Source organism: Triturus cristatus, chromosome 2_2 (assembly GCF_964204655.1).
Source record: "Triturus cristatus chromosome 2_2, aTriCri1.1, whole genome shotgun sequence".
Classification (NCBI taxonomy): domain Eukaryota; kingdom Metazoa; phylum Chordata; class Amphibia; order Caudata; family Salamandridae; genus Triturus; species Triturus cristatus.
The window spans coordinates 1,018,525,955-1,018,549,655 of NC_140582.1; the positions used below are offsets into that span (position 1 = coordinate 1,018,525,955).

At 45.8% G+C, this 23,701-nt stretch overlaps 1 protein-coding gene across 10 annotated transcripts in view; it reads right to left on the reverse strand.

Annotated features, from left to right (window-relative positions):
- The window catches only part of ABLIM2 (actin binding LIM protein family member 2), a 918,768-nt gene that overhangs the window by 408,119 nt on the left and 486,948 nt on the right, over nucleotides 1-23,701 (reverse strand). For all 10 annotated transcript variants that reach the window (XM_085642477.1, XM_085642474.1, XM_085642469.1 and 7 more), the window contains one exon: nucleotides 20,339-20,432. In XM_085642477.1, the coding sequence (XP_085498603.1) occupies nucleotides 20,339-20,432 (94 nt within the window). The remainder of the gene's footprint in view (nucleotides 1-20,338; nucleotides 20,433-23,701) is intronic.

The following is a 23,701-nucleotide window of genomic DNA, read 5'->3' on the forward strand; positions in this document are numbered from 1 at the left end:
GCTCAAGCTCAGAACTGGGATGAGGTCAAGGAACTAAAAAGGGAACAAATGAAAACCCTCTTACACAGGGTAATCATGACCGAGTACCTGTGAGGCAACACTGCCCCCTCAGGACTCATTGTGACCAATGAACCATGGATATTCCTTGAGGACCCCTTATTCATAAAAGAATGTTCCCTCTTCGCATGGCGATGTACACAAGATTGGTTAATACTTATTATCAACACTGCAAAACGCTTATCTGATGCCTTACCGATCAAAATTAAGACAAGTGAAGACGCACTAAACAGACAGGTCAGAATCACCATTTACAAAAAGAAATTGGATGAAGTCAATAAAGAGATCTCAGACCATAAATATTTACTATTACATAGCAAAATCACTAAACTCCAGAAAGACCTAAAAAAGTTCTCACATGAAAGGATCATAGCTCCCAACCTCTCTAACATCTGCAATGCGATGTTTAGAACAGGCAACTATCCGCCCATATGGAAAAAGGCCATCATCAAACCTTCGCTTAAAAAGCACAATCTTGACCCAACAGATGCAAAAAAATGTAGGCCCATTGCCAGCCTTCCATTCCCAGCAAAAAAAATAAAAATAATTATCAACTCCCAGTTGTCCAAATATATTGAAGAAAACAATTTATTGGATGACACCCAATTTGGTTTCCGTAAGGGCCATGGAACCGAGACAGCCCTCATTAAGGCATCAGAGGAAATCAGGACAATACTAGATCAAGGTGGGGCCGCCGTCCTGGTACTTCTGGACTTGTCAGCGGCATTTGACATGGTCTACCACGCTACTTTGATTGACCGTGTCTCAACCGTCGGTATCAGACACAGGGGTAGAGCCCTCTTAGCCTCCTTCCTCTCTAACCGCACCCAATCAGTGAGTCTTGGCACTTTTAACTCCCCATCATTTACCCTCCCGTGTGGCGTGCCGCAAGGATCATCGTTGAGTCCGACACTATTTAACATCTATGTGTTGGATTTGGCCAGAGTCATCAAAGCACACGGGATGGGTCTCACTTCCTACGCTGATGACACACAATTGGTGCTCGCAGTGCACAATGATGGAGGAGCAGTCGCAGCCAATTTTCAGGAGGGAATGATGGCCATCAGTACGTGGATGATTGACAATTGCCTAAAGCTAAACTCTGAAAAAACAGAGGTAATGACTTTTGGCAAACTATCCCCGGGTTGGTCCCCCATCTGGTGGCCTACCAAACTGGGACCACCTCCTCTTCCTGTATCTAAGGTCAGAAACATGGGTGTGATATTTGATGACAAGTTGTCCTTCGCACCTCATGTCAACACAGTTGTCTCATCGTCATTTTACACTCTGAGGATGATAAAAAAAAACTCTTACCATTCCTCCCACTCAGTGCTGGAAAGACCCTTGTCAGTACCTTAGTAATGTCAAAAACTGACTATTGTAATGGTCTCTTCTTGAATGCACAGAGTAAGGTCCTCAACAAATTACAGCTGGTCCAGAAATCAGCTGCCAGGATTCTATCAGGTACCCCCAAGTACAAATCCATCTCAAAAGTGCTGCACCAGTTTCACTGGCTTCCTATAAGAAGCCGAATCAAATTAAAGGCCCTCTGCATCGCTTATAAAGCCACGCGCAATACTGGACCTATGTGCCTGAAGGAAGCTCTTGGTGCCTATACCCCCAACAGATCTCTACGGTCATCTACAGCGAACGTGTTGAGGATCCCCCGCACTAAGAAAGCCACCGCCAAATTGTGGAATTCTCTCCCCATCCATATCAAGACCAGCCCGACCCCGCTTGCCTTCAGGAAAATGATAAAAACATGGCTTTTTAGCCAATAGTCTATAAATCACGGTTCATGCTCGCTGTCCGTAGAGCCGAGACACCCATGGGTATTTGCACGATTTATAAATTGTATAAAATAAATAAAGGATTTATCCCTATATTAAGGATGATTACAACAGGAAAATGAGTCTGATGCAGACTCAACAGGGAGAAGTGACTGGATCAACATCTTCTGAAATAGATGATTGGTCAAGTGATAACTATAACTCCAATAGGAACAGAAGAGGGAGAAGCAGACAACAAAGAGGAAGTTATCCCCACACCACCTACCACCTACCACCAACCACAAGTGATGCTCTGGCTAGGTAATTACGCTCCCCAACCATTTCCAGGTGCTCCACCACCGCAACAAATACCGTTCTTCCACCCCAATCAACATTTTTTAGGAGGTGGTTAAAGAAGAGGGAGAAGAGGACAAAGAGGAGGAAGATGTGTCAAATGGAGCAACGAAGATATGGAAGGAGCCAATACATGGAGGCGGACCCGGGACCTACAACAACCAGGCCTGAGCAACCAATGAATATGGTCGTCAACGTCTCCAAAGAAACACTTACAAAAGAAGAAATAACAGTCCTGAATAAAGGAATAGGATTTGTTCCTACTACAGACCTGTTTAAATTCAAAATGAGATGTGAACTGGCCAATTTCTTCAGAAGAATTTGTATCAAAGACTTTTTCCAAAACAACCCTCCAATGAATACAGCAGAAGGTTAAACCAACCTGAATAAAAAATCAAGTTTCAACCCGCCACCCTCCACAATACCCCCAGAAGTGTGGGCTTTTGAAGAAGCAGTAATAAAAGATGTAGCGACATAACAACAGAATAACACGACATAATGGAACCTCTCAAATAAAGAGACCACAGCACTAAATACCCTCAGAAAGAAGAATCACATAGTGATTTAACCTGCTGACAAGGGTGGTGCAATTGTTATACAGAACAAAGAAGATTACAGACTAGCTTGTCTATCCCTACTTCAGGACAATAGGCACTACACCATTCTCCATGCCGACCCCACCAGCCGAAAACAGAAGAAGATTAACAGCCTGGTGGAGGAGGCAACAGAAAAAGGCTGGATAACTAAAAAAGAAAAAGACTTCCTTATCACAACCGAACCTAGTACACTGCGGTATTACACTACCCCACAAATTCACAAAGGAAGGATGCCACCACCTATAAGACCCATAGTGTCAGGCATCGGCATGACTGGAGCCACTATCCCAATATACTGACTGGTTCCTTAGACTGCTGGTAACCGAGGCCAGATCCTACATAAAAGACACTAAGCACCTACTGGCCATTCTACAAGAAACAGATTATGACCGCCGCAATCAACATTACTATGCCTTGATCTGGAGGCATTATACACAAGTATCCCACAGTAAGAAAGTCTACGAGTCATATAGGACCTCCTACAGGAAGAAGACTGGAGATGGAGAGCCCCTATCAGTTGGATTATGGAGCATTGCAAAACTGGCACTGATGGAGAACTTCTGCAGCTTTGAAAAATAGAGTTATCTGCAATGCCACGGGACCTCTATGGGCAGTACATTTGCCCCTAGTATAGCCTGTCTGTACATGAGCTGGTTCGCAGAACAGAACATCTGGACCAACAACCCTTTTAAAGACCATATACACCTTTGGAGGCGATACATTGATGATATTCTGGTGATCTGGCGTGACAACGACAATACGAGTGAAACTTTCAACACATGGCTCAATGAAAGAAACCCATATCTATGCTTCACTATGACTTCCAACAACAGACAGGCATCTTTTCTTGATGTAAACATCATCGCAGAAGATGGAAAATTGAGCTCTTCACTCTACACAAAACCAACAGATGGTAACAGCTTGTTACATTTCAAAAGTGCTCATCCACAAGCACTGAGAGAAAATCTGCCAATAGGCCTATTCTTATGCATTAGACGTAACTGCTATAATTCTTATGACTATAAAAAAAAAAGCTGACAACATTTCCAAAAGACTGAAAGAGCGTGAATACCCAGAACGTATTATTTCTAAAGCCCAAAAAAGAGCATGTAACATCCCTAGAGAGGCCCTACTTGAGACCATGACCAAACCAGTCACTGATCTTTGTAACTATATAACTCATCATCCACATGATCAAACGCACTACAAAAAACACTGGTGCATTTTAACATCAAGCTAACTGGCGTTTGATAAACCACTCTTCTCTTTCAAGAGAAACAGAAGTATCAGAGACAGATTGGTGCATACCAACAGTACACACGGCAATACGAATCGCCAGAGAAGGCTATGGGACTTGCCCCCCGTCACAGGACACTTCCCATGTGGGAACTGCTCAGTCTTTTCCCTTCACGTCCCATACTAGAACTATTGACATTAGACTGACTGCTCTCTAGGAACAGAGAGTACATACAAATGTAATATACATCATCATCTCATGCATGTGTGACCTAAAATATGTCAAGATAACTGCAAGAAAAATTCAACTACGTATCAGAGAGCACAGAGGTACTATAAATGCAAAAGAATAAACACCAAACTCCCAGCCCTCTTTCTTGAAATTAAACATAATGACACCGACATATCCTGGTCAATTATAGAGAAAGTAACCCCCAAACCGGAAAATAGCAAAATACTCCTAACAAAAGAACAACGGTAGGTGCATAGATTACAAACGCATACAAGAGGATTAAATGATGATATTCCTTGGACCCAGCTGAATAATGTATTATAGATTGCAGCACCACTATCCACCTATATTCGACATGTTTCTTATTATGCTGCACCACCATTCACCTATATTCTACATACAGAATATAACGGACACCTTCAGTGTCTACAATCTGGCATAACCCCTTTATTTTGGATTGCCTGCAATGATAGTCAATTCTTAGTAAAAGCAGCAACACGGGCAACCCTTTTATTATAGCAATTCACCTTTATCGCTCGTTGGCACTTCTTTAGGCCAAATACATTGACCACAATCCCTCCCGTTAGCACTATACTAATAGTGAAAGAGATGGATCTAATGACATGCCCCAATCAGCACGCCCAGCCTTGCCCTCTTTCCAAGACGAGGAGAGCGTCTTACACCTAGACGTGCTTGAGACGGCTCCTTCACGTAGATGTGCATAGCCAGAATGCTCGTACTTCCGGCCATTGGACGCCGAACAGAGTGTAACCATGCAGGCAGGTTACCCCGCATCTATCCTCAAACGAGTCCGGCCTTCGACATATTGGCGCCCTGCTAGTAAATTTGGGCGGAGTGTCTTTCAAAAAAGAGGCATTTCACGAGCACCGATCGACGGATCAGACCTTTTTCCAACAGGTATCCAACACATGCTGCCCCAAACAGCCACCCACCACAAGCATCGGAGCTGAGCCATATCTAGGTATTCAGATGGGATGGGAACTTTGATGAAGTAAGTCAGTTCTAAAACCCCTCTTAGCATCTGGTGCAATAGGCTCCGTACTCCACCTGTAATCTGCCTCTATGAAGAAACACTACTTTTAAATTTGTAATGAATAATTTTATTTTCATTTTCCAGTCTCCCCGCTCTATAGAGTGTGACTACAACGCCTCCTCCTCATGCCCCCGTGGGAACACATGTCCCACTCAATTTGGGTGAGTGACCCGCTTCTACTTTTAATAAACAATTTAACTTGGGGATTACACATGGGAAACTGCTCAGAGTGAAAGAGTGACATGAGGGCTATGGTCTGGAGATATGATGTAGCGGTTAAAATACTAAATGTTTATGGCCGTGCTATTTGTACACACAATGGCATACAACAGTACCACAATATTTGTGGCTGCAAAAACGCAATGATGAATGCATGCATGCATGAGTGTATAATTGGGATCACCAACTATGCTATGATCTTTTACATCCATACCCTTATGAGTTAAAAGATTGAATGCACTTTCTGGGACTACATTGGTATGAATCATTATTCCGGATGCAAGATTCTCTGTTTCCAGTATGGCAGCATCTTCTTTGGCACTTGATGGAATGTACACTGTACTTTCTCGTTACAGGTAATTCCCAACAGCGGCAAGTACATCTTTATAAATTATGCATGCTAATTACATGCTACCAATATTAACCACACGTTAGTCACATCATTGGGGGTGTGACCTCTTCGCTACCCACCTGACGAAAGCCCAGGACCTCATATAGGCCGTTAGAACAGGGCTGAAACATGTTGGTGTTCTAGAATCATATGACCATAACCTCCTCACACCCTTAGATATATTTTTACCCTTCCCTCCCACTTTACTAATAAAGGATACTTTAAGAGTGGGTGAGGAACTTTATCTTTAAAGTTACGCCCCCACACATAGCACGGGATGGGCGACTAGGTCAATTAGTGCTTGTAGACGCCAATGACAAAATGGTGGGCGCACACCAATTAGGGTTGGTGCTCAATGGGCCCTCTCTGGACTTGGGATATGCCTGGGTGCCGGGGAAGCAACCAGGATAAAGCGGGGGTGAATATCCCTCCTCAGGGTCCCCTGGCAACCCTGAGAGTGTATCTTGTTGCAACATTTTACACAAACTATGTAGCAATGTCCCAGACATGTATGTTCACATCAGCCCACAGTGTGTCCCATGAAACACACAATTACCTCTCAATCATCGCTGTGCTTAACCTTGCGCCTGAGGTAACATCATTAATAGCAGTACCCGAACACACACTGCACCGAAGAGAGCTCCAGGGCACCACAGAAGAGCTCTGGGTTTGCTGAAGTTAAAATACAGACTGATAACAACACCCCAGGGGCCGTGTATTTTTTCCCGAGAACTATCTCTTCCACACACTTACCTCGCTGTCCGGGATGGGACGGAACCCGGCTGGCATGGCTGAGACCTGGTTGGCCAATGCAGCTCTCTGACTGAAGGCCCACTTCCAGACCCTCAGAGCTCTCTCTGCTTTGGCCCGTCGTCCCAGCAGCTCCTTCTGTGTATGTGTCTTCAAGTGGTCTCCTGTAGTAGTGTTTGTAGATTGTAAAGTGCACAAGAGCCTAGACACTAGTGTTCTGGTGCTTCTGCTTTCTCTAATTCTCGAGGATGGTCTGGTGGCATCCCCAGAGCCAGCTCCCCGGTCCATTTCCGATGCTGCTCTCATACTGTTACACATCATGAGAGCAGCACTTGGATTGGTTAGAGCGTGCTGGCTCACTGCTCATTCTTGTACCAGAGGCCTGTGCTCTCTATCCATCCGACTGTATAACCTCCTCACACCCTTAGATATATTTTTACCCTTCCCTCCCACTTTACTAATAAAGGATACTTTAAGAGTGGGTGAGGAACTTTATCTTTAAAGTTACGCCCCCACACATAGCACGGGATGGGCGACTAGGTCAATTAGTGCTTGTAGACGCCAATGACAAAATGGTGGGCGCACACCAATTAGGGTTGGTGCTCAATGGGCCCTCTCTGGACTTGGGATATGCCTGGGTGCCGGGGAAGCAACCAGGATAAAGCGGGGGTGAATATCCCTCCTCAGGGTCCCCTGGCAACCCTGAGAGTGTATCTTGTTGCAACATTTTACACAAACTATGTAGCAATGTCCCAGACATGTATGTTCACATCAGCCCACAGTGTGTCCCATGAAACACACAATTACCTCTCAATCATCGCTGTGTCTTAACCTTGCGCCTGAGGTAACATCATTAATAGCAGTACCCGAACACACACTGCACCGAAGAGAGCTCCAGGGCACCACAGAAGAGCTCTGGGTTTGCTGAAGTTAAAATACAGACTGATAACAACACCCCAGGGGCCATGTATTTTTTCCCGAGAACTATCTCTTCCACACACTTACCTCGCTGCCCGGGATGGGACGGAACCCGGCTGGCATGGCTGAGACCTGGTTGGCCAATGCAGCTCTCTGACTGAAGGCCCACTTCCAGACCCTCAGAGCTCTCTCTGCTTTGGCCCGTCGTCCCAGCAGCTACTTCTGTGTATGTGTCTTCAAGTGGTCTCCTGTAGTAGTGTTTGTAGATTGTAAAGTGCACAAGAGCCTAGACACTAGTGTTCTGGTGCTTCTGCTTTCTCTAATTCTCGAGGATGGTCTGGTGGCATCCCCAGAGCCAGCTCCCCGGTCCATTTCCGATGCTGCTCTCATACTGTTACACATCATGAGAGCAGCACTTGGATTGGTTAGAGCGTGCTGGCTCACTGCTCATTCTTGTACCAGAGGCCTGTGCTCTCTATCCATCCGACTGTATAACCTCCTCACACCCTTAGATATATTTTTACCCTTCCCTCCCACTTTACTAATAAAGGATACTTTAAGAGTGGGTGAGGAACTTTATCTTTAAAGTTACGCCCCCACACATAGCACGGGATGGGCGACTAGGTCAATTAGTGCTTGTAGACGCCAATGACAAAATGGTGGGCGCACACCAATTAGGGTTGGTGCTCAATGGGCCCTCTCTGGACTTGGGATATGCCTGGGTGCCGGGGAAGCAACCAGGATAAAGCGGGGGTGAATATCCCTCCTCAGGGTCCCCTGGCAACCCTGAGAGTGTATCTTGTTGCAACATTTTACACAAACTATGTAGCAATGTCCCAGACATGTATGTTCACATCAGCCCACAGTGTGTCCCATGAAACACACAATTACCTCTCAATCATCGCTGTGTCTTAACCTTGCGCCTGAGGTAACATCATTAATAGCAGTACCCGAACACACACTGCACCGAAGAGAGCTCCAGGGCACCACAGAAGAGCTCTGGGTTTGCTGAAGTTAAAATACAGACTGATAACAACACCCCAGGGGCCGTGTATTTTTTCCCGAGAACTATCTCTTCCACACACTTACCTCGCTGCCCGGGATGGGACGGAACCCGGCTGGCATGGCTGAGACCTGGTTGGCCAATGCAGCTCTCTGACTGAAGGCCCACTTCCAGACCCTCAGAGCTCTCTCTGCTTTGGCCCGTCGTCCCAGCAGCTACTTCTGTGTATGTGTCTTCAAGTGGTCTCCTGTAGTAGTGTTTGTAGATTGTAAAGTGCACAAGAGCCTAGACACTAGTGTTCTGGTGCTTCTGCTTTCTCTAATTCTCGAGGATGGTCTGGTGGCATCCCCAGAGCCAGCTCCCCTGTCCATTTCCGATGCTGCTCTCATACTGTTACACATCATGAGAGCAGCACTTGGATTGGTTAGAGCGTGCTGGCTCACTGCTCATTCTTGTACCAGAGGCCTGTGCTCTCTATCCATCCGACTGTATAACAGCTCAGGTTGGAGGAGTTTAAACAGCGCATGTCAGGCTGGCCATTGCAAGACAGCCGGCCAAAGTGACACGCGCATTTTAAACTGGTGTAGCCAGGCACCCCTTCTCCCTGCTCCCAATCCGCCTAAAATGCCGTAACACTGAGCTCCCGCGGCTGGCTGAGCTGAAAAAAGAAATGGTAATAAAGTCACTTTATTGAGATTTTATTTTTCACTTTTGCTGTGCCCACAGCAGGGGGAGACGCTCCTCCGCTCAAATGGAGAAGCAGCTGGTGTCAGGTTTAAAGTACAGTTTTGTAACATTGCAATGAATACCAATCAACGTTTTGACCCCTATAAGTGTAATAGGACAGATATGGTAGCAGGGTTGAAAATAAGTTAATCAAGAGTATCCTTTAGAGTAAGGTCCTCGAATGTCAGGACACAGGTACAATTCCACTATGATGGCCCAAACGTATTGGTCAGATAGGCATACATCTCCAGACACCATTGCGGATCGATGTACTGAGACAGTTGGTATTCGTGCAGAGCTTGAGGACGCTACCAACCATCACAAGTGGCACAACGTAAGGCAGCATTACCTCCTCATCCATCTTCTTCATACAGTCCTTACTTCATGAGCGACCTTTGACCCTGCTTGCAGGTCAGGCCGCTCTCCTCGCCGCACAGCACCTCCGCTGTGTCCGTGCCTCTCCCCCGCTGCTGCCATAGGGTCGCCGCTCCTCCAGTGTATCCAGTGCCTGTTGTCTTTGTCAATTTGTAATTTGTTGCCCACTTTTTCCTCTGTGCCCCTTGGCCATTGTTGCCCACTTTTTCGTCTGTGCCCCTTTGCCATTGTTGCCCACTTTTTCTTCTGTGCCCCTTTGCCATTGTTGCCCACTTTTTCTTCTGTGCCCCTTTGCCACTGTTGCCCACTTTTTCTTCTGTGCCCCTTTGCAATTGTTGGCCACTTTTTCTTCTGTGCCCCTTCCAGTGCTTTTTACTTGCTCTGTGTTGTAGCTGACCCCCCATTTTTCCCACCAGTATCCCGCTCTTCCCTCCGTTCCTGCCGCTGCTTCCCTGCAGCCCCGCCCCCTCGCTCGCCCACTCGCCACCACGCTCCCGCCTCCCAGCTGCTCCTCCCTCCCACCTCCTTTTATATGGAGGCTGCGCTCGGCCGCGCCTGGACCGTGCCCAGCTCCAGGACCCCTGGCCCCCGCAAACGCCACGACGCCCGCCACTGCTATGACCCCAGCACCCTCCGCACACTCAACCCCCGACGATCACGCACCTGCTGCCTGGTTGCCCCGAAGCACACCCAAGGACCCTTCTCCTGCCGGAACTGCAGCTTCACCAGCATCCGGCCTGCCAACCCTCCCACCGAAGAACCCAACTTCCTCAGATGCATCCTGCTCAACACCCGCTCCGCCCGCAAACAAGCCATCGAACTCTGGGACCTACTCGACACCAATGCCCCAGACGTCACCTTCCTGACAGAGACCTGGCTGAACCCCTCCTCGGCACCCGACATCGCCATAGCCATCCCGGAAGGCTACAAGATCACCCGCAAGGACCGCACCAACGGAGTAGGAATTGCCATCAGCCACAGAAACACTCTCAAAATCTCGACCGACACAGACGACACCCTCAGCACCGCCGAACACCTGCACTTCCAGATCCACACTGACCCGAACACAACCCTCAGAGGCACCCTCATCTACAGACCCCCCGGACCCCGACCGCAGTTCAGCGACTCCATCGCCGACTTAATCAGCACACTCGCCCTCGCCTCCATGGACTACATCCTCCTCGGGGACCTGAACTTCCATCTCGAGAACAACAACGACTCCAACTCTTCCACCCTGACAGCTAATCACAACACCCACCCACTCCGTCGGCCACACGCTTGACTCCATCTTCTCAGCAAACTCCCACGTATTCTTCAACCACACCACCAAACTCCACTGGACCGACCACCGCTGCATCCACTTCACCTTCCGGAAACCCACCACACACCACCGCACCCAGCAGACGCCTCGCTGCCACTGGAGCAAGATCACCGAGGACCAGCTAATCACTGCCCTCGCCCAGAGCCACCCCCAGACCCGACCGACCCAGACGCCACAGCCTCAGACAATGGATCGACGACAGCACCAGCACCCTCACCCCGCTCAAGAAGCCCCCCAACACCCACACCAGCAAGAGAGCCAGCTGGTCCACCGAAGACCTCCAGGCCTCCAAGCGAACCTGCCAAAAACTCGCAAAAAACTGGATCCGTGAACGAACACCAGAAAGCTACACAGCCCACAAGAAAGCCACACACAGACACCACCACCTCATCAGATCCGCCAAAAGGACCTCCTTCAAAAACCACCTAGACAACAACGCACACAACAGCAAAGAGCTCTTCAACATCGTGAAGGAACTCTCCAATCCCAACACCAACGATATCCCACCATCCCAAGACCTATGCGACTCGCTGGCCCCCTTCTTCCATCGCAAAATTGCAGACATCCACGACAGCTTCGACACCGTCACCATCCCGGCAACCGCTGAGACCCCCGCCCCCACGACCACCACCCGCACCCACCGCCTACTTGCCTGGACCAACATCAACGATGACGACACCATCATGATCATGAACACCATCCACTCCGGATCCCCGGAAGATCCCTGGCCACACCACATCTTCAACAAAGCCAGCAGCACCATTGCGCCCCATCTCCGGAAATCCATCAACATCTCCTTCAAGACAGCGACCTTCCCGGAGAGCTGGAAGCACGCAGAGATCAACGACCTGCTCAAGAAACCCAAGGCGGACCCCAAGGACCTCAAGAACGTCCGACCCATCCCCCTGCTCCCGTTCCCGGCGCAGGTCATCGAAAAGGCCGTCAACAAACAACTGACCAGCTTCCTTGAGGAGAACAGCATCGAGGCCCCGTCCCAGTCCGGATTCCGCAGCAACCACAGTACCGAAACTGCCTTCATCGCCGCCACCGATGACATCAGGACCCTGCTTGACAACGGAGAAACCGCGGCCCTCATCCTCCTGGACCTGTCAGCCGCCTTCGACACGGTTTGCCACCACACACTACAAACACGCCTCTACAATGCCAGAATCCAGGAAAAGGCCCTGGACTGGACCACCTCCTTCCTCTCTGGCAGAACACAGAGCGTCCGCCTCCCCCCCTTCTGCTCCGAAGCCACCGAGATCATCTGCAGCGTACCCCAAGGCTCATCCCTCAGCCCAACGTTGTTCAACGTCTACATGGCACCACTCACCCACGTCGCACGACCTCAACATCATCTCCTACGCCGACGACACCCAGCTGATCCTCTCCCTCACCAAAGACCCCCACACTGCCAAAACCAACCTTCACGAAGGGATGAAGGCCGTCGCCGACTGGATGAGAAACAGTCGACTGAAGCTGAACTCAGACAAGACGGAGGTCCTCATCCTCGGATCCACCCCCTCGGCCTGGGACGACTCCTGGTGGCCGACCACACTTGGAGCACCCCCTACACCCACCGACCATGCACGCAACCTAGGGGTCATCCTCAACTTCACCCTCACTATGACGAAGCAGGTCAACGCCGTCTCCTCCTCCTGCTTCAACACCCTCCACATGCTCCGCAGGATCTTCAAGTGGATCCCCACCGAAATCAGAAGGACGGTCACCCAGGCCCTCGTCAGCAGTAGACTGGACTATGGCAACGCACTCTACGCAGGAGCCCCGGCCAAACTCCTGAAACGGCTCCAACGCATCCAGAACGCCTCCGCATGCCTGATCCTCGACATCCCTCACCGCAGCCACATCACACCCCACCTGAGAGACCTGCACTGGCTCCCCATCAACAAGAGGATAACCTTCAAGCTCCTCACCCACGCACACAAGGCACTCCACGACACCGGACCAGCGTACCTCAACAGATGACTCGGCCTCTACACCCCCGCCCGCCAGCTCTGCTCTGCAGACCACGCCCTCGCCACCGTCCCCCGCATCCGAAGAGTGACCGCCGGTGGCAGATCATTCTCCCACCTCGCCGCCAAGATGTGGAACACCCTCCCCATCTGCCTACGGAAGACCGAAGACCTTCTAACCTTCAGGAGACTCCTCAAGATCTGGCTCTTCGAACAGTAGCAGCATCCCCCCCCCCAAGTGCCTTGAGACCCTCACTGGTATGTAGTACGCTTTACAAATGCTATGATTGATTGATTGATGAGTTGTTTTCTCTCCTCACAGTCTCGGTTTACCTAGTCCAAACCAAAATTTACCTCCAATATGATGCACTTATACCTAGAAGACCACAAAAGAGGAAATCGTCATTTTTTCTTCTGTTAAAGAAACTGTTTGCCTTCCTAACCGGGGCAAGCAAATTCTATGTTTATATTTATTTGTTTTTGTATTAATCTTTATTATTTTCTGTGTTTGAGATCTAGTCAAGTGACCTCATGCTTCACAGATATTGGTCTTACCGTTGTGCCAAGCTGATGGGACCGGGTGCTTTCCATATAATGACTTGCGTGGCGCTCATTTGCAGAACTTGAGATGAGGAACTTGAGCACACAATCTCACTTGATCCTTAAGGTCATAAACAAGGAAACAGCCTTCAAATATTGTGTTTATTTTGGGAAATCTCTCCTGCCCCTTTCCAATATGGCGATCTCAAGTGTTCTCATGACCTTAAGATGTTGCCTGCTTTGTAATTGGCATGAAGCAGGACGCTTCACAGAGTTACGTTACTAGATTATGGAGAAAACAGGCAGTTCTAGGGGGAAGTGCCAATGACACCCTGCATGAGGAGGGTGCAGGGTCCTCAACTTTGGTGCCATCTATGAAGGCATTTCAGCAGATGAGAGAAGCTGCTGTTGATCTATGCCTCCAAAAGAGCCTAGAATTCAGGTGGATGATGATACTGCTTACCCAGAGGAGGGAAATATCAGAGGCCTCTTTATAAGGGGCTCTGATTTGTCTGAAATAATGCAAAAACTGAGATACAATTTGGGATTTTCTCCTCATTTGCCTACGTCAATTTAAGAGGATTTCATTGGGCAATATCAACGCATTGAGCCAGAATCCCTTCCGCTCCATAACACTATTCGCCATGTGTTGTCTCACAAATGGAAGGATTTGGGGAAGCAGTCATTTTCAAGGTTCCTCACCAAGAGCTAATCTGTTGAAAAGTCTGTGGTAGAGTTCACGACTGCTATAAAAGTTAACAATCGTATGGCTGGTTTGTCAGCTCAAGGCACTGTGATATCCAAGCATACTCTACTCACAGATACAGTTGATAAAGAATAGTATGGAAGAAGGGAGGTATTCAGTTACACAAAAAGATGGGTCCAACCTTTTTTGATAAACTTTTTTCTAAATATGAATGACCAATGAGGGGGAATGAAAAGTGATAAACAGTTTTACCATTTTACCTACCCAAAACTTCAACTTCTGAACAACTGCACAAATAACTATTAATAGCAAGGTGCCATCCAAAAGCTTAATGTAGCCCGAAATTACTCAGCTAAAGACATGATGTAGAAAGGAAGTAAGGCAGCTGCTGAGGGTCAAAGTGAAGTTAAAAAATCTGAAAGCTAAGCTAAGAACCGAAGATCGCAAATGGGCAGAGCTGCACACCACAATAGTCACCAAAAATAATAAAGATGTTTGATCTATAGTTTGTAAAGGCACTAAAAACTATAACGTGGGGTGTGATTACACATGATCAATGTAAAAAGCACCTAATGGGGCTTTACGGGATTCGGGAAACAGACAAGAGGGGCACAGCAGACCAAGTAGACAGATCCCAATTTAGAATCAGTCATGCAGATACCATGAAGCTAATTAAAAATTCTAAATATTTGCAGGTCCCCTGGTCCTAATGGGCTCTCCATTGCCCTAGTGAAACTTAATCCCGTAAACACCTATATTTAATTCGGTCATATATGCAGGCCGGGTTTTACCTTCATGGAAAGGAGAAATCTTGTGTCCCATATACAAACGAGGCCCTAAAGTTTTTCCAACCACCTATCGTCTCTTTCCTCTGCGTGATGCAGATGGGAAACCATTTGCTAAACACCTATTATGCCATCTACAGCTATGGGTGGAATAATCAACTAGATTAACTTCCCATCAGTCAGGGTTCCACCCTAACTGCATTATGTTAGATAATATCACAGCCTTGACCATGATCGGGCGGAAAGCCTGAACCGGAAAAACAACCTTTTCACTTGCTTTATAGATTATTCAACAGCCTTTGATAAGGTGAATCGAATAAGGTTGTGGAGGAAGCTTCAGGACTGTGGTATCCCCCAAGGTCTTTTACACCTGATAATAGAACTCCACAACAATACAATAGAGTGAAGCTGTCCGATGGATACGGGTTTTCTCCCAAAATTCCAACCCTCGGTGGCTTGAAGCAAGGGTGCATCTTAGCTCCATTTCTTTTTAATCTGTATATATGGAATTTAGCAGATGCACTTGCTCATAAGCTAGAAGATGCCCCAAAGTTAGGGCACATTGAAGTTCCTTTTTTGTCCTACCCTGCTGATCTGATCATCCTGTCGACAACCCAGATAGGCCATCAAAGGAAACTCAATCAAATCCAAGTATATCATCGAGAATCCCACCTTTTTATCACTTTCAACAAAGCCAAGATAATGCCCTTTGGCTGAAATAGTTCATAGTTTATTTGGAAGGAGGTTGGGGCATACCCGTATATGGGATTTGATATAGACAAACATCTTTCCGGGAAATGTCATGAAGAGAACTTATAAAGTAGAATTATAATAAATTGTGAAGCACTAAAAAAAAAATCCGCTCTCTATGGGTGGGGGAGGGGGGAGGAGAGGTGTGCTGGATCCTCTGCTGGACGTCATAAAGGCAAAGATTATCCCTGTTCTTTTATATGATGGGGATTTAATGGAGTCTAGATCATATAGAGAAAGCCTAGATCACATAAGGCAGTCGACCCCTCTATGCTGTATAAGGTTAGAACTAGGTCGGATGCAGTTATCTGCTTTGGTTGACATTAATTGGATCACGTATTTTATTAGAAGAAAATTAAGGTGACTGAGCATTAGCTGCATCTTGGGAGCATTTTGTGCAGAAAGGTGACTGGAAGGGCTGCTGGGAAAATATAAGATGCCGCAATTGCGACACTAGCATTTGTGCCTAGAACTGCACGCAAATTAGTGTTAAAAAAGGGAGTGAAAAGCGTAACCTTAAGTAGGGACATTGATGCAGCTTCCAGATATAAGTACAGCAGATACACTATAGACTTTAGCTAGCTTAAGGCAACCTCACTTCGATTTTAATTTGCGGCCTCAAGACAAGACCACATTTTTGAGATTCTGACTTTTTTACTTCCCCTTTAAGGTTTTTGATGATGCATGGAAATTAAAATGCTGCATTGATTAGTCATGTAGGATGCGCAAGTTTATATATTTATTTAATTCATTTATAGAGCGCATAGTTGCACCACCGTTGTGTCCACGTGCTGAGAGCTAACTCTGAGAAAATAGATAGCAACGTGCAAGATCTGTACAGGTGTGTGGCCATTCAATTCCTATCCTTGAATAGGTTGTGTGAACAGCCAGGTCTTTAGCTGTCTACGAAAACTGCTTTCACATGGTTCAGTTCTTAAGTTCATCAGAAGGCTATTCCAGAGTTTCGCTGCACGGTGTCTAAATGAACGTTCCCCCATTCTGGCTCGGAGGATTCTAGGGACGATCACCAGAGCCTTTTCTGATGATCTTTGGCTGCTTTCTGGTGAATATTTCGTGATTAGAGAGTGCAGATATGTGGGTCCTTTTTTTTGCAAAATGCATTGGCAGTGGCACATTGCCCTAAACACTATCCTCTTCTCCACTGGAAGCCAGTGTAGGGTTATCAAGGGCTTCTTAGTGTTGGATCTTCTCGTTAGGCCGAGTACCAGACGTGCCGCCGCATTTTGCACTCTCTGTAATTTGGATAGACCCTTTTTTGTAGCTCCAAGGTATAGGACATTCTCGTAATCCAACTGAGATGTTATTGTCGAGTGTACGATAGTTTTTCTGGCGCTCGGTGGCAGGAGATCCAGTACTTTTCGCAACGTCTTCATGACCCCGAAACATTTTCCAGCTACCTTTTGTATTTGATTCTCAAATGTTAGCTCTGAATCAAACCAGACTCCGAGGTTTCTCACTACTGGTTTCGGGGTAGGTAGTTGGCCTAATGTGTCGGGCCACCATGCAGTTGACCAGATGGATGGTGTTTTGCCCACTATCAATACCTCAGTCTTATTCCCATTTAACTTGAGGCAGTGGTTGGACATCCAATCAGCTAATTCTTTTAGGCATTCTGAGAAGTGTAGAGCTCCTTGATCCTTATTCTGTGAGAGCAGCACGATGAGCTGAGTGTCATCAGCATAAGAGACAATAGACACATTGTATTTCTCTGCTCTTTCTGCCAGTGGACCTATATATATATTAAATAAGGGAGGGCTCAGAATAGAGCCCTGCGGGACCCCCTGAAGAAGAGGAATGCTGTCAGATACAAATTTTTGTTGTGCAACTTGGAAGCTTCGTGCTGAAAGAAAAGAGGTCAGCCAGCTTAGTGTCCTCTTTTTGACGCCACACATCTCTAACCTGTAGAGGAGCAATTTATGGGAGACGGTATCGAACGCCGCGCTGAGGTCAAATAGGATCAGTGCAGCCGTTTGTCCTTTGTCTGCATACTTTCTCAGGGTTTCTGAGGCCAAAAGTAGCCCCGACTCAGTGAAGTGAGCTCTCCTGAATCCTGATTGAGACGGATGCAGGATATTATTCCAGCTTATATGGTCTACTAGCTGTTTGTTCGTTACCTTCTCTTCAATTTTCGAAACAAACTGTAGCAGTGAGATCGGGCGAAGATTCTCTAGCACTGTTTGATCTAATGATGGTCTTTTTTTGAGAGGCTTGACGATGGCCTGTTTCCATTTAATGGGGACGAGGCCCGTTTGGAAGGAGCGCAGGATGAGCTCCGAAACATAAGGTATGATTACCATAGCTCCCTCCATCATTATTTTTGGTCTAGCTGGGTCCAGCGGAGATCCCGATTTAATTCCTTTAGCTATAGCTGTAAGTTCCTCTATGTCCGGGATCTTAAGTTCATCCAGTGTCAGACATGCAAACTTGGTCTGGCTATTGCAGGCTAGGCCTGTTCCTAGTCGTGCTTCCAGTGTCGTATATATTAGTGACTTTATTTGCAAAAAAATCTGCCACCTTATTACAGCTCTCAGTAGAGGTGATGAAGTCTTCTCTGGTTTCCTGAGTTCTAAGGGTCTTAAGTATGCTGAACATTTCTTTGGAGGAGTTATTCGCCCTTTCGATTCTGTCCGTGAAGAAAGTGCACCTGGTTTTCTTGATTAATGCATGGTAGTGTTTTAGTTCCCCTTTGTAGTTATTTTTTGAGATACTACAGTACTCCTTCCTCCAAATTCGCTCAAGTTTTTTACATTTTTTTTGGGCCATCTTCAGTTCATTATTAAACCAAGGTGCTGTTACTCTTTGTCTTCTAGGGATCCTGGTGCTCAACGGTGCTACCTTGTCTAGTGCTTCAGTAATCCATAATTCAAGGTTACTGTTTGCTAGGTTAATGTCCTTATCTAGCGTGAGGTTTTTTTCCATCAATGCTTTGGTAAAGGTGGAGGGGTTGAAATTGTTCCACTTCCTACTAGTGAGTTCTTTAGGCTGTTGTTCTAATTTCTTTCTCTGAGAGGGTACAGTAAATTGGATAAGATAGTGGTCTGACCAGGGTACAGGCCATGGGGTGTCTACCTTTATCTCCGTAATGTTTGAGAAAATGTGGTCCAGGATGTGACCTCCTTGATGGGTTTGGGTTTGGGTTTCTACTTTTTGTATTAGGTTAAGTGCCAATAAGTCCCTGCATATTGTATTCGCTTCTGGGTTATGTTTATTATCGAAATGTATATTAAGGTATCCTAGTACCACAACATTTTTGTGTTGAAGATCTGGGTGTACTGTCTTCTCTTCTAGGCTGGGATGAATTGGGATGATGGACCTGGCGGACGATAAATTAGGAGTCCCGCTAAAGTGTTACCGTCCGCTGTGAATAGAAATGCTTCACAGTTTTCAAGGTCGGCTTCTTTTATCTCACATTTCAGTGTTGATTTATGTATTATGGCGATCCCGCCACCTATCTTCCCTATACTAACTTAAATTCATGGAGAATTGCATCCAGAATATCTGGAGTGAAGTTTTCTTTAAGTCATGTCTCGGTCAGGAAGAGAACATTGAGGGCCTGTTCCCTAAGCAGGTCATGGATCTCATACTTATGTTTGGTTAGGGACCGACAGTTTAGTAGGGATAGGTGCATCATTTCATTATTCTTACTCAGTCTAGGAGTTAGGGGTGTATCGCAGTGCTCGCATTTCGCTTCCAAGTTAGCCGAAGAGTTCATTGAACATAAAATGTGCCCATGCCCAGCCCTACTAGCCACGCAGAGAAAATATTAAAACCTATGTTCAATGTGGAGGGCACAAGAACAATACCAGAGGCTGTATTATGGTGCTTTGAAGGCGGTTCAGTAAAAGTTGTTGGATAGCTTTGTAAAATTCTTGAGGCAGGTGGTCAAGCTATGGGAGCAAAATACTTGACCTTGTATCGAGTTTAATGAGCATCGATTTTTAATGTGCAGGTTAAGCAGTATTTTGTGATATCTTTTATGTAAAATAATGTATTGTATATAGTTTTATGTAAATTCTACATACCTAAACACTCTTTCTAATGCACCATCAGGTCTGAGTTCCTTCTGACTATAACAGGAGTACACATGAGGTAGAAACTATGACTGTGGATTCTCAGTTGACTGTTGTTAAGCCTCGATTTCATGATTTGGAAAATATTGTCTAAAGAAATGCTTAGCATTATGACCCAACCAAAACAGTCTATTTCATCATCAGTATTACCTGTAATACAAAAGTAAAAGGAAGCTCGCTCACATGCCATCAAAAGTATGGAGTGAGGATTTCATATTTAAAATCCAAACTATTATTCCACAATTTCAATCTTAGTATACTTTCATTCACAAGTATTTCCCCAATATACTTTTATCTGTGCCATTTGCAATGTATACCCAATATGCAATTAAGACATCACACCAGCTGATTATCAAATGCTAAAATATCACACTAAATAAATATCAATATCCACATTGTACTGCAGGTGCACAATATGTAGAAAATGAAAGACATACATCACCAAGAGTTTCAAGTATATTTTGAAGTCAGGTTTATAGTTGCACGACTTACCTCTAATACTTTTCCAGTTATATACTTTTCACAGCTGTCACATTTTATGCCAAATTTAGCATGGTAGTCCATTTCACAATAAGGAACTCCATCCCTAAGGAATACAGTTAAAGGATGATTTGATAGATTATTCGCGAGAACGGAGATCGTATGTTCTTATAAACCATCTTTCTAAACTTCAACAAATACTTTACATACGTGCAACATGAAAATACACTGTATTTTGCTCTCACTCCTTAAACCTGAGACAACCAGAATTCGCACTTCAATAATACTGGTATTAAGGTCCAACCCACCCCAAAAATCCTTTCTAGGCAGGCTGCTAAACGATTGTACAGACTTTCAGCTTTTCAAGAAGAGGTCTTTTGATTTGCTTCTGGGATTTAGAGCTCTTAGGGGAAGAAGAGGTCTTTTGATTAGGGGAAGAAGTGCAGAAAGTTGAACCAAAGGCTAGCATTTGGATAGCAAAAACATCGGGCAATGATTGTACAGCACTTCAAAGGACACACAAGTTGCAGCATCGCAATAAAAAATGGCAAGTATTGTTAAATATTTTGTGTGTGAGGTATCCTTCTCATTTCTTTATAGATCTCCTGATCTCAGGCATGGGTAATGCTCATGCTCTGTAAAGATAAGCACAATGAAGGCAGTTGATGAGTGGATGTCAACACGCCCCACAGCAGAGGCACTAGGGAGCTCACTAATAGGCAGGATGCTTGTGGGAGGAATTGCCAGGACACAGGATGTGTGTAAGAAAAAACAAACCGAGGTTAGGTAGTAACCAGTGACTGATTCCAAGCCTAGCAAGAGGGGATCTCCTGAGATCTTGATGAAGCAAAGTGCTGTGCGGGAGTGCTGTAAAGGCTCCAGGTTTTGGAAGGGAGACCTTGTAAGTAGTGTCTCTACTGAAAATCTTTTGTCTACAGCTGCGTTACCTTCCAATATCCATTCTCCCATTGCTCAGACATTTGTCCATACTTTCTCTGCGTGTGTCGCCATTGTCTAAAGGACCATGCCTTTCCAGTCGATTATCTTGTTGCAGGAGCCCCATCCTTCCTGGATATACAGCTGGTTTGACAGATCCAGGTGCATCCTTTCTAGTGAGCCATGCAACACAGAAACAGTGCACATGAGTGGCTACCCGAAAATATATGGATATGTTTGTTATTACCTAGAAGGGTCAATGTTAGACCCGATAGCCTTAGGGTGGCCTTTCCTAAACTTTTTGCCTTACTTCTCCATTTTAGGTGATCTCATTTTTGTTGGCCTTGGGACTCTGTGCACTTTACCACTGCTCGTAGTATCGCACGTACACCATCCCATGTGGTCTGTATTAAACACCACAAGCAAGTGTTTTCATCGCCTGGGTTTTCAATATAACAACTTGTTTCTAGAGATGGAGCTGCCTTCCAATTAGAGGAAGAATAGAAGAATAAGGGCTTTGGTTTTTCCGGTGTTGTCCTGCCCACTTCTTCACCCATAGCTTGGTTAATCTGACGGCATATAGTTGTGGAGATGTTCAATACCTTGATGCTTTGTTTGCTTATTTGCTTTGCATAATAAACAGTGCCATCATCTATTTAAATGAAAAATCCGAGCTGCTTAACAACAGCTGTGGTTACCTTCTTTCTATGTGTGAATGCTCTTTTTGCTGACTTGTCCTCAAGTGAACAGTGTACGCTATGAAGGACAACAGGTGTCTAGCCCTTCTCTAAGCCACCTACCTAGCTATAACTCCAACATAGCAAGTCCCTGGGCTCATGGCCATGTTATGACCAAAGTCTGATGCAGAAGTGAGGAACCCAGAGGTTCCTAGGTGCCCTCTTTGGCCTCAATAGTACTGGAGGCATAATCTCAGTGAGGCTGGCACCTCTCTTTTCCCATCGCATGAGGCTGTCCTTGTGCCAAGCTTTTCCACTCGCAAGAAGTTCTGCTCATTGTCCTGCATAAATTGACTAAAAGACCACTCAGTGCATGTGCAAAGGAAAGACAGTAATCCTATCCTATATTTAGCTGCTGGCTTGCTTCAGGGGAATAGGGAACTTCAACACGAAAGAGAATTCACAGTAGTTATGGGTTTATTAATTTTTGCTCCCTCTGCTACTTTTTCATGGTGAGAATTTATTGCATCCACTCTCCCTGTATTGATGTTTTTGTTTGAGCAGTTTATAGGTATCAAAATTAACTGTTCAGTTTATTAGTACCATAACAATCATTTATCGCAATAAAACATAAAACACAATAAAAGGAATTAATTGTCAAGAGAAGTTTAACAATGTTAAAACCATGAAGCTGATAGTGGTTAAAGCAGCTTGCTTCAATATCAGCAATGAGTAGAACTTTAAACAGGGAGAGTGTCATCTCAGATTTGTTCCTTTTTTTGAGTATCTCTTTATCAGATCCTTGTGGCGAGAAGGATGATGTGGTTATTTGATTAGCCAGTCTAGTTGTTCTGTCCCTCTGAATGGTTTGTGCAGACAGAAATAACAGATTCAACTGTAATGAAGTGTGATGTGTTTAAAATCTGTGCAAGTTCCTCAGTGTTTGAAGCGGGATGGAACCTAAGTCTTTTAATGGTTGGCAATCAGCATGTGCAAGCTCATTCGACCAGACATGTTTATAATAGTTAGTAAACAACAAGGGGGACAATGGGGGCTTGATAAAGGTCCACCGTACTTGCCCTGGATAGAACTTGAAGACAAAAGAGGTATGGTGTTCCTGGGTGGCAAGTTGGCCACCTGGTGAGTACTCAGAGTGGTGGGGAGGTGGGAAATACCTCCTTTCGGAACTAGGACCCTCACACACCCAGCAAGCTAGGTGTCATGCTTCATCATATGGGTCTGCTCCTCGTCGAGCCGGCGCTGCAATGCTAGACGGGCACCCATAAAGGGGCTCTTTATCAGAGATATTTTGTTCCTTGCCGTATAGGTGCCGTGGGTGTGAGGGGCCTGGTAAGATGTAGATGTGGTGTGTGGGTTAAAACAGGTAAGGGTATCCTCTATAATTATTTTTATTCTGGAGAGGTCACAACCTGATTAAAAAGTAAAAAGAAGAAGGAGGGCGACTATTTTGTTTTAATCTGACAAAAATTACGCTCTACCCCTTAGTGGTCAACATGTTTCTCGCCTATAAAATGTCTCTAATAGATCAGTTAGCGATTCCTCAGGACCTAGTGACTAAATGAAAACTATCTACAGTGTGTGGTGTGGTTCTACATACCACTTCTTCTCTCGGTAGGATGTTCCCCCGGAGAAAAGCAGCCAACCTAGAGTACAAACATAAAGGATCAAAAAACCAAATGGAGATATTGGTACATGGTCCTATTAATTCCAGTGGGTGTATTTCACCGTACAAAACCTCTCT